The following is a 20,469-nucleotide window of genomic DNA, read 5'->3' as shown; positions in this document are numbered from 1 at the left end:
CCTGGCCCCTCGCAGCCCTGAGTTCAGCCTGCAGTCACCTAGAGGGCCCGCAGCCTCCTGGAGCCGAGGGCCAGAGATGGGAGGGCGAGACTCGAAGCCGGCCAGCGAGAGGAGGGCGGGGCAGGGCAGGCTCTCCATTCTGTGTGCCTCTCTGCTGGAACTCCCCAGCTCGCAGGGGGGCTGCCCCTTCTCACCCTTCCCCAGCTCAGTGACCTTCGCCGTTGTGGGTTGGGTGGCATTTGGAGACACGTCTGCCTTAAGAGCAGAGCTGGGGGTGGCAGAGGGACAATGACAGCCCCTTCCCCACGTCAAGGGCAGAGACAGCAGCCACCTCTCACGAGGCAGCGGAGTCGCCCGAAGCCCAGGGCCTTGTGCTCAACGCTCCCCAGGCCAAGGGCAGGGAAATGGCACCAGCTACCAGCGGGCCTCGGCCGCTCCAGATGACCCTCCAAAGAAAGCAGCTCCGGGCGGTCAGCTGTGACCAACTCGCCAAGGACCAGATGAAGACCTGGCTTGCTCAATCTACGTTTCAAGTCACACAAGGAAACACGTTCTGGGTGGTCTGGGGTATTTCTGGTGGCAGCGAGCAAGCCTGGCACTTAAGCATGTGAAACTGTATAAGATCCACACGGGGGCCCGTCTCCCCTCCAAAGAGAATCTCATAAATACAGTGACACAAGCAGCTGTGTGGTGTTAAATTAGCTGTAGCCTCTAATACATCTGCCAAGAGAGCAGGGGAGGGAGGGCAGGCCCATCTTCCGAAGCCCAGAGATTTGGGGCATCGCGTGCCTGGGTGACCCTGGGAGGGGCTGTGTTTAGACACAAGGCAGCCAAGGACCTCTGGTCACCCCTGCCCCCCACACTGTGGTTATCAAAGGGTTTCAGAAAAAGAGCGTCTCACCGGTTCCCTGTGCAGCCCGGGACAGTCCTGCTTCGAGATCCTGGCTGCAGGATGGGGTGTGTGACGAGGCATCGCCTTAACCAGAAAGAGAATTCAGTTAACACAGAGCCGGGGGAAAGGAATTCCCGGTAACACCGTAGTAACCCTCCTGAGGATAAGAAATGGATTTCAGATGCTAGAGCGGCAGAGGAAAACTCCTGAATTTAAGCCAGCCGGCGCCCAGGTGGCTCCCACCCGGGGCAGGTGGCGTTCCCAGGGCCCGTCACTTCCTCAGCGTGGCCCCGGGCACAGGGTAGCAGGCCGGTGCCACTGACAAACCCAGTGTCCCTCATCCCAATCCCCATCTGCATCTGGGGGTCCGGGCCCCTGGGAGGCATGTGCACAAGAGTAACTGTCACGCAGCCGAGAGGAGGCTAAGGCGACAGGGCGGTGAGGAGGATGCAGGGGTGACGACTTGTAATCAAGCCACCGCTGCTCTGCAAGTCCATCCCTAACCTGTCAGGGTTTGCGGAGCATGAACTTCACTGGGTGTGTTGGGGGGGTGTAGTCATCAGGGAGCCCCGTTTGGGGAGTGTTAGCCCTAACAGGGCGAGAGACATCTGAACCAGGAGTACACCAGCCGAGGGGCATCTCCAGGAGAAGGTTCTGGCAGAGGCGTCTCGGTGTGAGTTGGCAGGTGGGTGCAGGAGGGCAGGGGGAGGGATGCGGACCGAAGAGCTGCAGAAGCAAAGCCCAGCACTTCCCAGCAGGGCACCTCCGGGCAGCTGCCTGTGAGTGTTGCTGGCTCCTCACAGGGACGCGGTTCTGGGGCGGGACGGGATCTAGTCTCCTTGGGGTCCAGCTGGATAAGACCCTGACCAGTCCAGGCACCACTGGCCTCCTCCAGGTTCCTTCACTTGTGCTATATGGACAAGTCCCCACGGCGATGGCATTGTGGCCAAGGGCTCACCGGCCTTTACTGGCACAGACCCCACCATCCTCCCACTCAAAAATAGCAACCCGGGAGGAGATGGGGGTCCTCCTACTTCAGGACGTACAAGACCCCTTGGGGGGCTGGTTGAAGTGCAGATTCCTGGGCTGCCGGGCACAGGACTCTGGTGCCAGGTCCCCTGGCCTGGGAGGGCACTGGCCATGCTGACTTCATGTGGGCGACTCTGACGCAGTTCTGGGCCACACGCTGAGTGCGGCCCAGGGCGCCCGTGAAGTGCTGTCGAGAACACACCCGTGTCTGCCCTGGCCGGCATCGGCTGGCGGACACCCACCTCCACAGCACTGTCACCAAGATGCAGCCACACCTTGCGTGGAGCTGGTCCCACCAGACTGCTCAGCAGACACTGGCACTTCCCACAGGTGTGTTACCCAGGCTGGTCCTGGGGGGAGAGCCACCCCAGCTAACAGACAGATACAGACTGTGGGCCCTGCCTGACCCTAGGACCTTCTCGTGCCCCAGAGCTGGTGTGCAGCCCACAGGCTAACGTCGCGGCTGGCGGACCCTCCTGGAGGGCTGTCATCACCCCAAACCTTTCCTCCTCCCTCCCGCCTTCCTGGCCAGAGCGGCAAGCCTGGTGGGAGCACAGCAGGGGCCCCAGACTGTCCGCCCCCCTTACAGGCTCTGGACGTCGAGACCACATTCCCTGTGTGGCCCTGAGGCAGGGCGCAGGGCTGGACTCCACTCCCAGGGGGCACTAAGTCCTGCAGTGTCCGGGCAGAGCCAGGCATGCCCTGGGGACACGGGGCTGGGCCAGCTGTACCTGCCATCCTGGATGCGCACGAGGTGGGGTCGCTGGCAGAGCGGGCCACGCGCCTGGGACCTGGCCGCACCCGCGTGCTGTGTGGGGGGCCCTCAGGGGATGTGCGGCACGGGTGTGCAGCAGGCAGCAGGGCGCCTGTGGGGCCGTCGGAGGGTGGGCGGCTCAGGCCCGGCGTGGCAGTGCCCTCGGGGGCCCGCAGGCTGGAGCTGTCGGCTGGTGCTGCAAGGCAAAGGACACGGCGTTAGCGCTGGTGCTGGGCAACTACCAAGCCGCCCCTATGAGGGACAGCGCCGCCCACACGCCCGTCCGCCACCCAGGGTCCTCCCAGGGGGTGGGGGCAGCCCACCCTCCAAACTCCAAACTTGGACAAACCCTGTCATCTTGTGGGCATGGAAATCCTGCCCAGGCTGATAGTGCTCTGTGTAGAAAGGATGGGGGAACCAGATGATCCCCTAAGAATCATTCTAGGAGGGGTATGGGTCTCCACAAGAGACTCCAAGTCAGAAACCAGCCGCATCTCCCATTCAGCGCATCCCCTGGGGGGTCTGAAGTACAGGAAGGTGGGGGTCACGTGCTCAATGGGCAGGCCCATGCAGAGAGAGGCCGGGGCTCTGAGGGACCCCAGGGCACCCCAGCCAGGCGCCGGTGCCCACCCCACGCAGGGGGTGCAGCTTGGGCCCAGAGTGCAGCCCCTTGTCAGGCAGGTGGGGTAGCCCAGCCCTCTGAGAACAAACTCCCCTACAACTGTGCCAAAATGCACATCCTCAGTCCAGCCCTGCCCGGCTCCAAGGGTGGGCCCGGCCATCGGGGTTTGAACAAGCCCCAGGGGATTCTGATGCCCCGAGTATGAGAACCGCTGCTCTGGACCGGTCATGTCATGCTGCTTACCCTGGGCTTTACCCCTTGCTTCTCCGCAGGTGGCCCCTGGGGTGGAGGCTGGACCAGAATCTGTCTAAACAGGGTCCCCAGTGGACCTGTATGCACCTCAGGGCTTGAGGAGCGCTGCCCTCTACCCTCTTCTCTCCCATCACCAGACCAGCCCAGGGCGCCCCTCCCTAAGGCTCCTCACTGCCCCCCTCCCCCCACTGAAGTAGATGTTCCAGGCGAGTGGCCCGCCTGGGGAACACATGGTAAGAACCACAGCAGCCTGAACTCTTACAGTGGGGGAGGCTTTGAGATCTGTTCCTTCCTCCCTTCCTGTGGGTCCTGGGGGAACTTCTCTGCTCCCAGGGGCCCTGCAAGCCCCACATCTGTGCACATGTCCTGTGCCCAGGGCCCACCCAGTCACCCCCAGCCCACAGCCGAGGACACTCTGCTGAGAGAGGGCGGGGAAGAAGGTGGCAGGCCACCGAGTGGGAGCTGGCGGAAAGCGGACCCATTGCAGAGCACACGTGTTCGGCGCCCCCCATCCCCCACTGCCTGCCGCCGCCCTCCTGAGAGATGCTTTGAGACCATCAGTCCCATGAGTCCACCTGGAACAACAAAGATGAGCCAGACCTCACATATCACATGCAAAAAAAAAAAAAAAAAAATTCTTCAGGACGATTAATCCTTTTCTTCTTTAAGATACCGTAAGAGTAGAAGAAAATATGGGAGAATAAATCTACTGCCTTGGGGGGGGGAGAAAGACTTTGTAAACATGATAGAAACCATAAAGGAAAAGCTTGATAAATTTGACAACAGCAACAAAAACATGGTAAACTTGTGTATGGCAAAGGCCTCGTTAACAGACTTCGAGAAGCAAAGCCTGAACTGGGGAAGCAAACCTGCCATAAATAGAAAAAGAGTTACTCTTACACATTTTCTCACTTCTCTATTTAACAAATATTTTTCTTATAAACCAAAAAACAAAAAACAAAACAAAAAACAAAAAACCCCCCACTGCAACAGAAATAAAGGGACCCAAAACAGACCTACAAGTTGATGATAGATATGTAAAAAGGTGCAAAAGCTTAATCCTATGTGTGTGTCAAGTTCACCTACAAGGATGGTAAAGGTCCCCAGGAGTGACAATGTCTTGGGGTGTCACAAACACTCTTGGTGGGAACATAAACTCGTTATAAAATCCTTCCAGGACACAGTGTAGTCAATACATCCAAGTCTAAAATACACATTCCCCTGGACTCAGCAATTTCCCTCACTGGAATTTATCCCAAGGAAGTAATTGGGCAAGTGCTCAACACCAGATGTATAAATGTAGAAAAGAAAAAATACTTGCCTCTCTCCTTAGAAAACTTCAAACCTAGACATTGTCATTATTAACACTCTCAAAATCTTTTCAAAAATTACCCAGCAAGTATATTAAAAGTCTTTTGAATAATATTCATTCCTTCAGATTCTTTTTGATCCCAATTCCCTCTCTCTCTCTTCTACAGCTTTACTGAGGTATAACTGATATGCAAAACACCTGTGCCTATTTACTGTATATAATTTGATGAGACTGGATATATGTACACACCCTTGACCCCAAGTTTCTTTTTTTTTAAATTTTTTCTTTTTGGCTGCATTGGGTCTTCATTGTTGTGTGTGGGCTTCCTCTAGTTACAGAGAATGGGGGCTACTCTTCACTGCAGTGCGTGGGCTTCTCACTGGTGGCTTCTCTTGTTGAAGAGCACTGGCTCTAGGTGCATGGGCTTCAGTAGTTGTGGTGCGTGGGCTCAGTTGTTGTGGCTCGTGGGTTCTAGAGCACAGGCTCAGTAGTTGTGGCGCACGGGCTTAGTTGCTCCGTGGCATGTGGGATCTTCCCGGACCAGGGCTCGAACCCGTGTCCCCTGCATTGGCAGGTGGATTCTTAACCACTGCTCCACCAGGGAAGTCCCCCAAGTTTCTTAATGTCAGTGAAAATCCAGTGGTTGAGTTCCTCAAGGAAATGCAAAGAGTCATGAGTGACAAATGTGACCTAGCTCTGAATATATGTAATTAATAGAAACCTTAAAAAATGAGGACAGCATTACAGGAAAAGCTTATGGCCCAAGGCTGGGCACTCTCATTTCTGCACACCCTCCCCTCCGGGGTTGTGTCATGTGCCTACATTTTTATAGAAGTCATAATCGTGGTGGACCTCCAGGGTTTCATCTAACGGGTCGAAAACATTTTTCCTAATAATGTGTAGTGATATATTCAGCTTGTGTAACACATTTTCCTGAACTCTTATTAATGGACTTCATTGTCCCCCTCAGTTTTTACTGTTATGGAAAAGGCAACAACTTATCTGCATGCTTAGTTTTCCTTTTTCTGCATTACTCCCCGGGGGTGATTCTAGAAGTATGACCACATCTAATGGCATAAATATTTTCATGGCTCTGCATCCTAAGTGCTTTGCCAAAGCAGTGGGCTGACTTACAAGCCACCAGTTAGGGCACCCATGTCCTCATCACTATTTTATTATTTTAATAAATAGCAAAACAATATTGTTTAAAAAAACAATAACAGAATCTCCAAAAAAACAAAAAAAATTCTAGAGCTAATAAGTGCACTCAGAAAGGCTGCAGGATTCAAGGGGAATACATGAGTGAATCCCCTCCGATTGATTCAGAGTCAGTCCCATGTACTGACGATGAACATGCAGAAACCAAAGGTGTAAACCCAGTGCCATCAACAGCTGCTCCAGAGAAAAATGAAACACGAAACATGCACACTAAGGAAAGCTGCCCAGGATCTGTATGCTGAAAATGATACCGTGAAACCAAACCTCGAAAACCATGGAGACGGACTGTGTTCATGCCTCGGAAGACTCAGCTTTAGAAAGATGGCGATTGTCTAAAATATGGCACAAATGAACCTATCTATGAAACAGAAACAGACTCACAGACATAGAGAACAGACTTGTGGTTGCCAAGGGGGAGGGGGAGGGGAGAGGGATGGACTGGGAGTTTGGGATTAGCAGATGCAAACTAGTACATATAGGATGGATAAACAACAGGTCCTACAGTATAGCACAGGGAACTATATTCAATACCCTGTGATAAACCATAATGGAAAAGAATATGAAAAGAATATATATGTATAACTGAGTCACTTTGCTGTACAGCAGCAATCAACATGGCATTGTAAATCAACTCTACTTCAATAAAAAAAGAAAGATGGTGATTCTATCCAAATAGCTGTACAGGTTTAATTCCTATCAAGATCCCAGCAAGGGAGACTTCCCTGGCAGTCCAGTGGTTAAGACTCCATGTTTCCAATGCAGGGGCCATGGGTTTGATCCCTGGTCAGGGAACTAAGATTCCACCTGCCACATGGCCAAAAAAATGATAAAAAAATAAATTTAAAAAATGAAACACAAATACATGGAGGCTAAACAGTGTGCTACTAAGTAACCAAAGATCCCCGAAGAAATTAAAAAAATACATAGAAACAAATGACAACAAAAACACAATGACCCAAAACCTATGGGATGCAGCAAAAGCAATTCTAAGAGGGAAGTTTATAGCAATTCAATCTCACCTCAAGAAACAAGAAAAATCTTAAATAAACAATCTAACCCTACACCTAAAGCAACTAGAGAAAGAAGAACAAAGAAAACCCAAAGTCAGTAGAAAGAAAGAAATCATAAAGATCAGAGCAGAAATAAATGAAATAGAAACAAAGAAAACAATAGCAAAGATCAATAAAACTAAAAGCTGGTTCTTTGAGAAGATAAACAAAATTGATAAACTCTTAGCCAGACTTATCAAGAAAAAAAGGGAGAGGACGCAAATCAATAAAATTACAAATGAAAAAGGAGAAATCACAACTGACACTGCAGAAACACAAAGGATTGTAAGAGACTACTACAAACAACTATATGCCAATAAAATGGACAACCATGAAGAAATGGACAAATTCTTGGAAAGGTACAATTTTCCAAGACTGAACCAGGAAGAATTAGAAAATATAAACACACCACTCACAAGTAATGAAGTTGAAACTGTAATTAAAAATCTTCCAATAGGGCCTCCCTGGTGGCGCAGTGGTTGAGAGTCCGCCTGCCGATGCAGGGGATACGGGTTCGTGCCCCGGTCTGGGAGGATCCCATGTGCCGCGGAGCGGCTGGGCCCATGAGCCATGGCCGCTGGGCCTGCGCGTCTGGAGCCTGTGCTCCGCAACGGGAGAGGCCACAGCAGTGAGAGGCCCGCATACCGCAAAAAGAAAAAAAAAAAAAAAATCTTCCAATAAACAAAAGCCCAGGATCAGATGGCTTTACAGGTGAATTCTATCAAACATTTAGAGAAGAGCTAACACCCATCCTTCTCAAACTCTTCCAAAAAATTGCAGAGGGAGGAACAGTCCCAAATCTGTTCTACAAAGCCACCATCACCCTGATACCAAACCAGAAAAAGATATCACAAAAAAAGAAAATTAGAGACCAATATCACTGATGAACATAGATGCAAAATTCCTGAACAAAATACTAGCAAACAGAATCCAACAACGTATTAAAAGCATCATACACCACAATCAAGTGGGATTTATGCCAGGAACGCAGGGATTCTTCAATATAGGCAAATCAATCAATATGATACACGGTATTAACAAATTAAGGAATAAAAACCATATGATCATCTCAATAGATGCAGAAAAAGCTTTTGACAAAATTCAACACCCATTTATCTCCAGAAAATGGGCATAGAGGGAACCTACCTCAACATAATAAAGGCCATATATGACAAATCCACAGCAAACATCATACTCAATGGTGAAAAACTGAAAGCATTTCCACTAAGATCAGGAACAAGACACGGATGTCCACTCTCGCTGCTCTTATTCAACATAGCTTTGGATGTCCTAGCCATGGCAATCAGAGAAGAAAAAGAAATAAAGGAATACAAATTGGAAAAGAAGTAAAACTGTCACTGTTTGCAGATGACATGATACTATACATAGAAAATCCTAAAGATGCCACAGCAAAACTATTAGAACTAATCAATGAATTCGGTAAGGTTGCAAGGTACAAAATTAATGCACAGAAATCTCTGGCATTCCTATACACTAACAACGAAAAATCAGAAAGAGAAATTAAGGTAACAATCCCATTTACCACTGCAAAAAAAAAGAATAAAATACCTAGGAATAAACCTACCTAAGGAGGTGAAAGACTTGTACTTAGAAAACTATAAAACACTGATGAAAGAAATCAAAGATGACATAAACAGATGGAGAAGTATACCCTGTTCTTGGATTAGAAAAATTAATATTGTGAAAATGACTATACTACCCAAAGCAATCTACAGATTCAATGCAATCCCTATCAAACTACCATGGTATTCTTCACAGAACTGGAACAAAAAACTTCACAATTTGTATGGAAACACAAAAGATCCTGCATAGCCAAAGCAATCTTGAGAAAGAAAAATGGAGCTGGAAGAATCAGGCTCCCCAACTTCAAACTATACTACAAACTACAGTAATCAAGACAGTATAGGGCTTCCCTGGTGGCTCAATGGTTGAGAGTCCACCTGCCGATGCAGGGGACACGGGTTCGTACCCTGGTCCAGGAAGATCCCACATGCCGCGGAGCCTGTGAACCATGGCCGTTGGGCCTACGCGTCTGGAGCCTGTGCTCCGCAGCGGGAGAGGCCACAACAGTGAGAGGTCCGCATACCGCAAAAAAAAAACACAACAGTATAGGACTGGCACAAAAATAGAAATATAGATCAATGGTACAGGAGAGAAAGCCCAGAGATAAACCCACGCACATATGGTCACCTAATTTACAACAAAGGGGGCAAGAACATACAATGGAGAAAAGACAGCCTCTTCAATAAGTGGTGCAGGGAAAACTGGACAGGTACATGTACATGTACTGGACAGGTACATGTACAAGAATGAAATTAGAACATTCTCTAACACCATACACAAAAATAAACTCAAAATGGCTTAAAGACCTAAATGTAAAATCAGATACTATAAACCTAGAGGAAAACATAGGCAGAACACTCTTTGACATAAACTGCAGCAAGATCTTTTTTGACCCACCTCCTAGAGTAATGAAAATAAAAACAAAAATAAACAAATAGGACATAATTAAACTTAAAAGCTTTTGCACAGTGAAGGAAACCATAAACAAGACGAAAAGACAACCCTCAGAATGGGAAGAAAATATTTGCAAATGAAACAATGGACAAAGGATTAATCTCCAAAATATACAAACAGCTCATGGAGCTCAATATCAAAAAACAAACAACCCAATTAAAAAATGGGCAGAAGACCTAAATAGACATTTCTCCAAAGAAGACATACAGGTGGCCAAGAGGCACATGAAAAGATGCTCAACATTACTAATTACTAGAGAAATGCAAATCAAAACTACAATGAGGTATCGCCTCACACTGGTCAGAATGGCCATTATCAAAAAATCAACAAACAACAAATGCTGGCGAGGGTGTGGTGAAGAGGGAACCCTTTTGCACTGTTGGTGGGAATGTAAATTGATACAGCCACTATGGAGAACAGTATGGAGATTCCTTAAAAAACTAAAAATAGAACTACCACATGATCCAGCAATCCCACTCCTGGGCATATACCCTGAGGAAATCATAATTCAGAAAGAGTCATGTACCACATGTTCATTGCAGCACTATTTACAATAGCCAGGACATGGAAGCAACCTAAGTGTCCATCGACAGATGAATGGATAAAGAAGATGTGGCGCATATATACAATGGAATATTACTCAGCCATAAAAAGGAACAAAATTGAGTTATTTGTAGTGAGGTGGATGGACCTGGAGTCTGTGATACAGAGTGAAGTAAGTCAGAAAGAGAAAAACAAATACCGTATGCTAACACATATATATGGAATCTGAAAAAAAATGGTACTGATGAACCTAGAGGCAGGGCAGGAATAAAGACGCAGACATAGAGGACGGACTTGAGGTCACAGAGCAGGGAGGGGGAAGCTGGGACAAAGTGAGAGAAGCATCAACATATATACACTACCAAATGTAAAATAGATAGCTAGTGGGAAGCAGCACAGCACAGGGAGATCAGCTCGGTGCTTTGCGACCACCTAGAGGGGTGGGATAGGGAGGGTGGGAGGGAGGCTCAAAAGGGTGGAGATATGGGGACATATGTATGCACGTGGGTGATTCACTTTGTTGTACAACAGAAACTAACACAGCATTGTGAAGCAATTATACTCCAATAAAGATGTATTAAAAAAATTGAAAAAAAATGATCTTAAAAAAAAAAAAAAGGCTCCAGCAAGGTATTTTGTAGATACAGGTGAGCTGATTCAAAAATGGATATGGAAAGGCACAGGCCCTACAGTAGCTGCAATCTTGACAAAGAAGAATGAAGTGGGAGGCATCCCTTGCCTGATACTGAGGCTTATTACAGAGCGACAGCCATGAAGACAGGGTGGAATTGGCAGAGGGGCTGACACACAGATCAATGGGACAGAACAGAACAGGGACCCAGCAGACCCATGCAACTATGCTTGACTGATTTTTGACAAAGGTACAAAAGCAAGAAACAGCCTGGAACAATTGGACGTATACCGGCCAAAAAAATGACCTTGACCTCAACCTCACCCCACACAGAAATTCCCTGTTACTACCTGCTTGGCCTGCAAGCCCCCTGCCAGAGCTTCTTGTATGTTCCTGCCTACCCTCAGGGCTGGCCCCTCTGAATCTCTTGGTGGAGCCCAGCTAACTACCCAGGGTCTGAGGCAGTGAGGAGGGCCCAGCCCTGCTGAACGCCCCCCGAGGGGCATCCCAGACACACTGTCCATCTCCACCTGCCCCGAGGCCACAGATAGAAACGGGCCCTGGAGCCGCCATGCTGCCTGGCCTTTCTAACCATGCTTTCCTGGAGAACTGGTGGCTTGTGGGAATCACGTGGCTGGAAAGGGGGGCCCGGCTGCAGGCCCTCCCCCCTACCAAGCTTTAGAAGGCACTGCGTCCTGGAGTAGCCACTGGACGCCACCTCTTAGACAAGCTCCTGATGGCTGCTTGGAGTCACTAAGGGAAGAGCAAGGTCACTTCCGCATTCAACTGTAGCGACCCGGGGCCCCTGCCGCTCAGAGGTGGCCTCATGAAGGACGGCCCCTCCTTATTTCTCTTAGACGTTACTTGAAGTGGGGATGGCGGCAGCACAGAGGGCCACCACAGTCACAGTCCTTTCTGGGACGCTTAGTCATCTCCCAAGGTGGCTGACTGTGGTCTCCAAATAAATGCACCCACACGAGCCTGCTGGGGACCTCAAGACGAAAGCCCCCCAGGGACGCCCCCCCACCCCACCCATCCGTTCCCCCTGCTGCCATGGTTGTCTCCTTGCCTGTCACCTCGGACCACCTTCCCTACCCCGAGGTTTGTCCTGTGGCTCCCACCCCATATTTGGGATCTGACTTCCCACACTTCTCCTGCCACGCCTTCCAGGACACAGCCTCAGGCCCCTGCCCTCCAGCCTCCCCCTCCGCAGCCAGTGGGCAGGGAGCCCCCAGCTCTGGATCACCCCTGGCCCAGCCCAGCCTCCTCCTGAGGGGGTGCTGAGCGGACGTTAGCCTGGTACGAGTTTGCTCTGGAAAGGGTCCATCGCAGACTGCATCTGCATCGCACTCTTCTTCAAATCCATACTCCTCGAGTGAGAGAGAAAGGGCGCTGGGGGAGGTGGCCTCCCAGCTCTGACCGCTGGGGGCAGGGAAGGAGCACATGTGGAACCGTCCACGTACTTAGCAGGAGAGGCTGCAGCGAACTCCCCCACTTACAGAGGAAGAGCAGGAAAAGGGGGGAGACGCGGCCTGGAAAACTACCAACTCAGTGTTTCAAAGACTGAAAAGGGTACGATTACCTTGTGTGCTGAAGCCCGCGGTGGCGTCTGGGTCCCCGGAGCCGGGCTCGGTCACTTGCGGGTCCCCACTTGGAATCTACGGGAAGAAAGAGGAGGCCGCACGTGGGTACTCTGCTCTCTGTGGGGCACATCACAGCAGCCTCCAGAAAGGCAGGCTGACCCTAGAGCTTGTCTTCTAGAGACAGGTGCTCAGGCTGCAATCTTCTCCCCTAAATGTGTGGGGCGGGGGGTGGGAGGGTGAAGACGCCATTGCCAAGGCCAAAGCCCCTTCCTCCGACCTTCTGCAATCAGAATCATGTGCCCCCGAGGGCCCACCCTGAGCCCACTCACCTTCCACTTACGGGCACCATTTGGGGCTGGCGGAGGCCACACAGGGTCCCCCCTGTCACCAGAGGAGGTGCGACAGCCCCTGCCCTCATTTCCCACCCCCTCCTCTCTTCCCTGAAGAGTAAGTCCACGACACCAACACTCATGGGACCCCAATGCTTTGGGCCGGCAGTTTGGACACAAGTGGGCATTGAACGAGCTCTGGATGCCCCAGAGCTGCATGTGCCCTGCCCTCCCTTCTGCCTTCCGCACGTGGGATCAAGAGGCTGCTCCCAAGGCCGCCCTCCCTGCCTAAGCTCTGCTGGGGTCCCAGCCGCACATGGGGCCTACGCCGGGTTGAATGCGGGTCCCCAAGCCCAGTCAGATGCCATCCCTTCCTGGTGGAGGCTGGCCGTGAAGCTTGAATTGGGTTGGACCATCATCACACTTTTGCAGCTTTCTTCTTCTTCTTCTTCTTCTTTTTTTTTTTTTTGTGGTACACGGGCCTCTCACTGTTGTGGCCTCTCCCGTTGCGGAGCAAAGGCTCCGGACGTGCAGGCTCAGCGGCCACGGCTCACGGGCCCAGCCGCTCCGCGGCATGTGGGATCTTCCCAGACTGGGGCACGAACCCGTGTCCCCTGCATCGGCAGGCGGACTCTCAACCACTGCGCCACCAGGGAAGCCCTGCAGCTTTCTTCTTGAATGAGAAGAAAGGCCTCGGGAATGTGAGGGGAGAGACCAGCCTCCCCTGCTGGTCAGGGATGGGGCACGTCTGCTCCCTGCTTGCCGGGCTTGGATCTGCCCCACGCAAGCGCGTCGGTCCCATTGCTGCTTTAGGGCACAGCGGCCCCTCCCAGGCCATGTGCCTGAAGGCGAGGAACCCTGTATGCACGTGCCCCTGTGCCATCTCAAAACACGATTTCTGGACCCTTGTGGTATTTCAGAACTGCTTGCCAATAATGAGCTGGGGGAGGCCAGGGAAGGTGAGGCGGGCCCCTGCGGCCTGGTCTGGTTCCAGCTCAGTAATTATATCTCTGCCTCCCTGGTCTCCTGCCTCTTCAGTCGGGTAGCTGATGGCGCCCACCTCTCCTCTGTCAAGCAGGCTGGTGTTGCGGCAGGTGCCGGGCTGCTGGCTGTCCCCAACCAGAGACCCAGAGAGCTGCTCAAATGGTCCCTTGGATCCCATGTGTATTTAATACCGTCCTGCGCTCAACGCTCCCTCTCTGCCAGGGAGGGGATAGGATGGGAGAATTCACACCATCCCACACCAATAACCTGTGTGGAAAATCTCTGTCAAGAATCTCCTGCCAAATCAAAAAAAAGGAACAATGCCCTGGAGGTTCATTTCCTTTCATACCTCTCTTCCTGTATCTAACCCTCAATTGGACTCCTTTTTTTTCTTTTTAGTAGGGGTGGGTGGCAACTTCAGGCCTGAAAAAAAAGCTTCTGGTAATAAAGAAATATACATAAAACAAGAGAAATAAAACACACAGTGAGACAAGGTCAGGAGGAAATTGGATTTGTGTCATATTTGGCAGAAGCATCGCCGGCTTCCCTCTGGCTCCGGGTCAAATTTGGTTTCAAGAGGAGACAGCTCCTGGGAGTGGGGAATTGATCACCTCCGGCGAGCAGCATGTCAAGCACTGAATTAGAATGTGGCCTCCCCTGATGTCCAAGGCCACCTTGCCGCAGCAAGGCTGCTCACTTCACAGGGCATTGTCCATGAAACACAAAGGCAGTGGAAGAGATATATTTGCGGCATAGAATTGAAGTTGAAATCCGAGTTTAGCAATAAAGGTTCATAACACAGCTCCCGCAGGGCTGTGAAAGGAGAAGCCGCATGTATAACGGAACGTGGACGCTCCAACGCCTGCATTTATTTATTCCCAGATGCACTATTTTGACCACTTATCGTAATTGAAAACTCAATCGGCATTTAGGCAAATAAGCCAAGTTCCTCTCATCTCCCTTTCTCCTAGGAACTTGGGGGCTAAGACGTCCTATATGGAAATTCTGCCCTGTTTCTGTAATGAGTTTCCCACTCCTGGGTGAGGCCAGCTGGCTATGTCCCAGGTTTACAAAAAGCTGTTCTTGGGGGCAGTTATCAGCCATCACGGAAAAGGTGCATTAAGGTTTTCGGCTCGTGTCCCAAGGCAATCTTTGAAGCTACTTCACTTACAGACTTTCAAATGTAAAGGTCATTTCATTTGAAAATATAAATAATAACTTCGAGGACTTGGGGTTGGACACACCTCTGTCACGTCCATTGCCTTTCTCACCACTTCTCGTCCCGCCTGCCATATTGCCACCGAAATTCCTAAAGCACTGCTGGGCCACATCGACCCCAAACGCCCAACTGTTCAAAGGCAGGTCTATAGTGTGGCATCCCAGGTCATGGAATCTGCACCCAATGATTTCTGTGAACCCTCTGACTGCCCTTCAAGCCCCCATGAGCCTCCCTGGTTCACACGCCCGGTCCCACGCAAGGTGGCCCAGCTGGTCCTTCCTCTGAAGCTCCAGAGAAGCCCATTCATCCCTGTCCTGTAACCACAAGGAAGGGAATCCCGTTGGTCTCCTGATCCTAGAGCCCGTGGACTAGCACACAGTCTCACGGGGCCCCCAGAACACACGCTGTCATTCACACAGGGGCATCAACTAGGCAAATTCTCAGCCACTTCCCTGCTGTAGAAAGAAACTCCCTCCCTCCAATCTTGCCCCAAAGCCGCAACCTCAGGCCACGGGAAAGAGAACGCATCGCAACCCAAGTCAGAACGGAACCTGAATGTGGCTGAAACACGCGGGTCAAAACGAACGTGCTGGCTCAAGGGGGGGCTTTTCTTCCCAAATGAAAAATCTGTCCAGATGAGCCGTCTCTGCCACGCACAGACCTGCACAGCATCTGCTTGCTTCCCAAGGGGGCGGGCGTCTCCCTCTCTTTATCCAAACAAGTGCAAATAGGCCATTCATATGCGTTTGTCCTAACCAGGGGGTAATTACCTCCTCTTGGCCCAGGGAGCGGGGGTCCTGCTGTAAGATGGCTGCTCATGGCTGTCCCGTCGGGGGACTGGGGGAGGGGGGAGCTGGCAGGTGCAGCCTGCCCTCCGTGGGCGGGATGGGATCCTGGACCCCCAGACTCCCTGGGGGGTGTCTGTGGAATTGAAAAGTGCTGCCAGCCCACGGGGTCAGAGAGAATCAGCCGGCGAGGTGCTGGTGGCGGCGGGGGATGGGGGGTGTGGGGGGGTTGCCTGTGGCGGCCCATTTATCACAAATGCTGCCGGCCAGGCGGGCAGCCCAGGAAAGGGCGGGGGCCACGTCCTCCCGGGGATAACATTCATGCAGAGGCTTGTAAGCTGGCGGTTTCTGAGCCAACGCAAGTTAATATGAGACAGGCCTTTGCCCTTCAAAAATTCCTCCCCAAAATCCTTTGAAAGAAATCTCCATTTAAAGAATTCCCCATTCTTTTGGAAAATGAGGTCACGTGGGTCTTAGAACCGGTATTATCATCCTCTGATATAGTCTATTCTTCAGAAAAAAAGAGTAAAATAGTGATAAACACTAGGTGCAAGTGTTGGGGGTGCAACAGATGTCACACCCAAACCAGAGGCGGCTTCCCAGCACGCCGGGTCCTTGGAGGTCCGGCGAGGCTGGGAGCATCATGGGGGTTCTCGCTGGTTCCAGCTCCGCCACTCTCCACAGGGTGGTGCACACAGACCCGTGAATTATGCACGGTTCCTCTCTTCTGGACATAGAGTAACAGCTCACAGGGACGAAGGAGAGGCAGGCTGGAGCCTGCAGCTCTGTGAGGGCAAAAGGCAGGGTTGCCGTGCAGACGGGGAAGCGGCAGGGCTCCTCCCGCCTCCAAGGTGGCTGAGGAGAGTCACACAGCCTTGTGGGCTTCCTGGGGTTTCCAGGCCCCTGGCCACCCTGCTCGGTGTCCCTGCTGGTTACAGGGCGAGCTGCCCGTCTGCACCTGGTTCAGTCCCCTCCTGCCTTCCAGGGACCTCCCTCCCCTGGCCCTGGGGAGCCGGCTCCGCCCTCCGGCCCTGGCATATCCCCTTGGTAACCCCTCCCACTCTATTCCCACCCACCCCCACTAACTACCTCCTATCCAGTCTCTTCATCGAGCATCTTGCCAGAGCGATTTACTCCGGGTCCCAAAGGTGTCCTTGGAGCAGCCGCAGTGGGGACTTTGGTAGACATGCAGATTCTCAGCAGCCCCCTGACCCTGGACTCCGGAGCCCTGGAGGTGTGCCCGGCCATCTGCATTTGATTGACAAGCCCCCCAGGGAGTCGGGATGCCCACTGGAGGCTAGAAACAGTGGTCCACACCCTTGCTTCCCCTCCTCACATCCCATACCCTCCGCTCCCCGACGCCATCTGATCCTACCATGCCCCCCACCCCCACCCCACCCATCCCCAGCAGCTGCTCCTGCCAAAGTCACTGGCAGCCTCTCAAAAGGTGAGCCAGGTGGACGGGGCTCAGTCCTTCACAGCCTCCGGGCAGCATTTGGCCCATGCCTTCGTCCCTGACCACTGGTTTCTGAGTCCAGGCTTTCCGGGACCCCACCCCATGCCCTCTCCTAGGGCCTCAACCCGTCCCGGTCTCCAGGGCTTCCATGACCATCTTTGCAGCGAACCCTGATCTCTCTAAAGCCCCGACCTCAGATCCTAGCAGCCGTGGACACTTGCTTGGATGTTCTGATGACCCTGGCACCCAGTGAGGCCCAGCGGGTGGGTCAGCCCCCCACCTCATGCTCACCCCTCCCTCAGAGCCTCTGCAGGAGCTGCTCCCTCCCCAGCAGCATCCCTGCCTCTCCTCCCTGACCTGCGTCCTGCCACCCACTGGGCCGAGGCCCCATCTCCCAGGGTCCCTGGACACACGCAGGGACCAGCATCCCTGCCCAGGGCCCTGCAGCACCCGGGGCTCCACTCAGGGCTCTGACTGTTACCACAAGAAGCGGTTTCCCTTGACAATACTGATTTGAACTGTTTTTATCATGAAGAGAAAAATAAACCCATCCAGGAGGCAGAATGCTCTGCTCTGCTTTAAAGGGAAAAATTCCAGAGAATTTCAGTTATTATAGGTATCGGGATGAGAGTCATGGTCACACCGCTGCCTCCTTCCTCACAGGCCCATGCCTCTGTTTCTCCCGTGGACAGAAAAACAGCCAGGAGTCTCAGCCGAATCCCTCTGCCGTGGGGGCCTGGCAAGCCTCGAGACCTCTCGGTGGGAGCAGGCCTGGAGGGAGGCCCCGAGGTGTCAGGAGCCTCTGCCTGGGCCAAAGTGGGCTGGGTGGCTGGCCGGGGCTAGGGGCTGCTGAGCAGTCGTGCCCCAGGACCCCGAGGAGAGCCTGTCACAGAGATGCCCTGCACCGCGCTGAGCCTCGTCCCTTCCCGTCACATGGCCACTGGCCTGCAGGACTTGATCGCTTTGTGGACGGCACTGTCTCCGGTCGCATCCCCTGGACGCTGAGCCCAGCACAGGGGTCCCCAGGGTTGATCTTCAGTGGGTGGCGGGAACGGATGGGCCCTGCCACCCGGCCAGCTCACCACGGGCGCCGTCTCACAGGGCGACAGTGCGAGGTCGGGGCCTGCACCACCTCCAGGCGGGGGGCTCCGGGCGGGGACACATGTCAGGGCAGCTCCGTGGCTGCTGAGACATCACAGTGTGCCCCCGACACTCCGGGTCTGTCTGTGTCTCCTCTGATGCGCAGGGCCCAGGAGTGGCTGCAGCCCTGTCCCGGTGCCCCTGCTCCCTTGATGGCTGTGGCTGCCCACCACGCCCCAATCCCTATGGTGCCCTGGGGGACACCCGCATGGCCCTACCACTCCATCTGCACTTGGGCACCATATGGCCTTTCCTGGTGCTCACATCTCTCTGCCCTGGCTGGTGCCCCTCGATATTCAGCAATGACAATGATGATTATGAGGACGAGGATAACAATACCAAGAAAGGGCACGTGGCTTTTGCTGAGTCAGACCCTACCATGTGCCCAGTCCTGTCCATTACAAACATCCTGTTCCATCCGATGTGCTTGGTACTATTATGACCCCATTTCACAGATGAGGGAACTGAGGCCGCACGTCCCGAGTGCCTGCCCGCTGGGATCAGGCACCTCCCTGGCTATAGCCACCAGGCCTCTGACAAGACCAGGAATCCAGACGAGCTCTCTCAGGTGTCCGGATGACTTTGATAGTGGCCTGTAGCTGAAACAGCCCAGAGACCCCTGCATACTCAGACCATGGCCCAACCCCACCCCGGGGGGCCTCTGCCCACGGGTCAGAGCCTGGGCCAGCTCTTTCTGCACTGTGTCCCCAGCACATCTGAGGGGAGGCAAGGAAAGTCAGCACAGACATGGGGTTGGAATCCCCGCCTGGCTGCCATCTCTGTAGGATCTGCTCTCTGCGCCTGCTGCCTGTGCTCCCCCACAACCGGGCTAAGACGACCAGCGTCCCACAGGTTTGCTGAAAGGCTGAGGGAGATGCCAGCGCAGGCAGCAGGACCGGGAACGGGGAACTGGCCTGTCGGGGTTGGGCCTCACCTGGCTGGTGGGGGTCGGGCCCACCACGGCCTCGTAGGGCGGCGGGAGCTCGGCGGGGTAGAGCAGGCCTGGGCTGTTGATGGTGACTCGGTACAAAGTGCCGAATGGGGAGGAAGCAAAGTCCAGGTGGAGGCCCCTGGAAAGGCAGAATCGCGGAACATCACTCCCTGGGTAAGGAGCCCGGACCCTTCCCGTTTCCCTCAACGCGATCAGACCGATTCCCCGCCTGGAATTCTCGTGTTCGTGAAATAAAAGCCTCATTCACTAGGCAGCCCTCACTTGTGTTTTTTGCTGGAAAGATACTGACACTTTCAGTAAACTCTATGGCCTTTTCCATGACAATTAAAACCATCATACAGCTGATTCAATCTTTAATTAAATGTGACATGTTCTATTAAATGACCATAAACCGACAGCAGTATTGTGTTTCGTGAAGAGTGGAACAGGGCTGCTCCTGCCTGGCTGGGTTTCTTCTCTGATGCCCTGCAGTGAGGCCAGTGGAAACGGGGCTCTGAGCCCTCCCACCTCCCCGGGCTCTGCTGTCTGATCCAACAGGCCTTCGTTCGCTTCCCCCTCTGCTCACCTTCCCTGACAAGGAGCACCTCCCACCCCCCACCCCCCAATGACGGCCTCCCATCCTTGGGCCCCAGCATAGCTCAGGGAGGTGTCCCCAGGGAAGACCCACCTGTGGGCCTCAGTGGTGGGCGTGCAGGTGTACTCCGGGGGGTAATAGGGCGGAGGGGGCAGCGGGGGCACAAACTCATCGAAATCCAGGGTCTGGTGGAGGACAGTGCCATGTGGGGTCATGCAGGCCGGGCTGGCAGAAATCGCCCTTTGTGGAAGGAACTGCAAAACAGAGAGGTTCCGAGATCAGGACGGCTGCTGTGGCTCTAACGTTATGACATACGTCTTCGTTATGTCTGACAAAGGTAACTGTGCAGAAGCTTTAATGATGTGCTTGGAACTCAGGTACTTTAACCCGTCAAACCATGACGGCTAAACACACATTGAAAACGGCAGCTCCGGGAGGACCACACCCCCTGCTCCGGAGCCCCATCACACTCGGTTCCCACGCTGCTATGCAGATGCCTGTCTTCTGAGGCAAAGCACAGTCCGGGGGAAGTTAGGTTCTGTCCCTGCTACTAAACCTGTCTCCTCTGATGAACAGCTTGTGGTCAGAGGGGTGCCTGCCGCCCAAG

The 20,469-nt window shown here is 53.0% G+C and overlaps 1 protein-coding gene across 1 annotated transcript in view; it reads right to left on the bottom strand.

Moving 5' to 3' along the window:
- ENTREP2 (endosomal transmembrane epsin interactor 2) overlaps window positions 1-20,469 on the bottom strand; it is a gene marked incomplete at its 5' end in the record, with an annotated part of 375,715 nt that overhangs the window by 2,137 nt on the left and 353,109 nt on the right. Inside the window, 5 exons of the mRNA XM_082618313.1 lie at window positions 902-976; window positions 2,653-2,871; window positions 12,423-12,498; window positions 19,271-19,406; window positions 19,956-20,116. Of these exons, the coding sequence (XP_082474439.1) occupies window positions 902-976; window positions 2,653-2,871; window positions 12,423-12,498; window positions 19,271-19,406; window positions 19,956-20,116 (667 nt within the window). The remainder of the gene's footprint in view (window positions 1-901; window positions 977-2,652; window positions 2,872-12,422; window positions 12,499-19,270; window positions 19,407-19,955; window positions 20,117-20,469) is intronic.

This window comes from Mesoplodon mirus (assembly GCF_964341445.2).
Source record: "Mesoplodon mirus genome assembly, chromosome: 4".
NCBI classification, from domain to species: domain Eukaryota; kingdom Metazoa; phylum Chordata; class Mammalia; order Artiodactyla; family Ziphiidae; genus Mesoplodon; species Mesoplodon mirus.
Note: the sequence above shows the minus strand (reverse complement) of the source record. Positions and strands in the feature narration are given on the sequence as shown.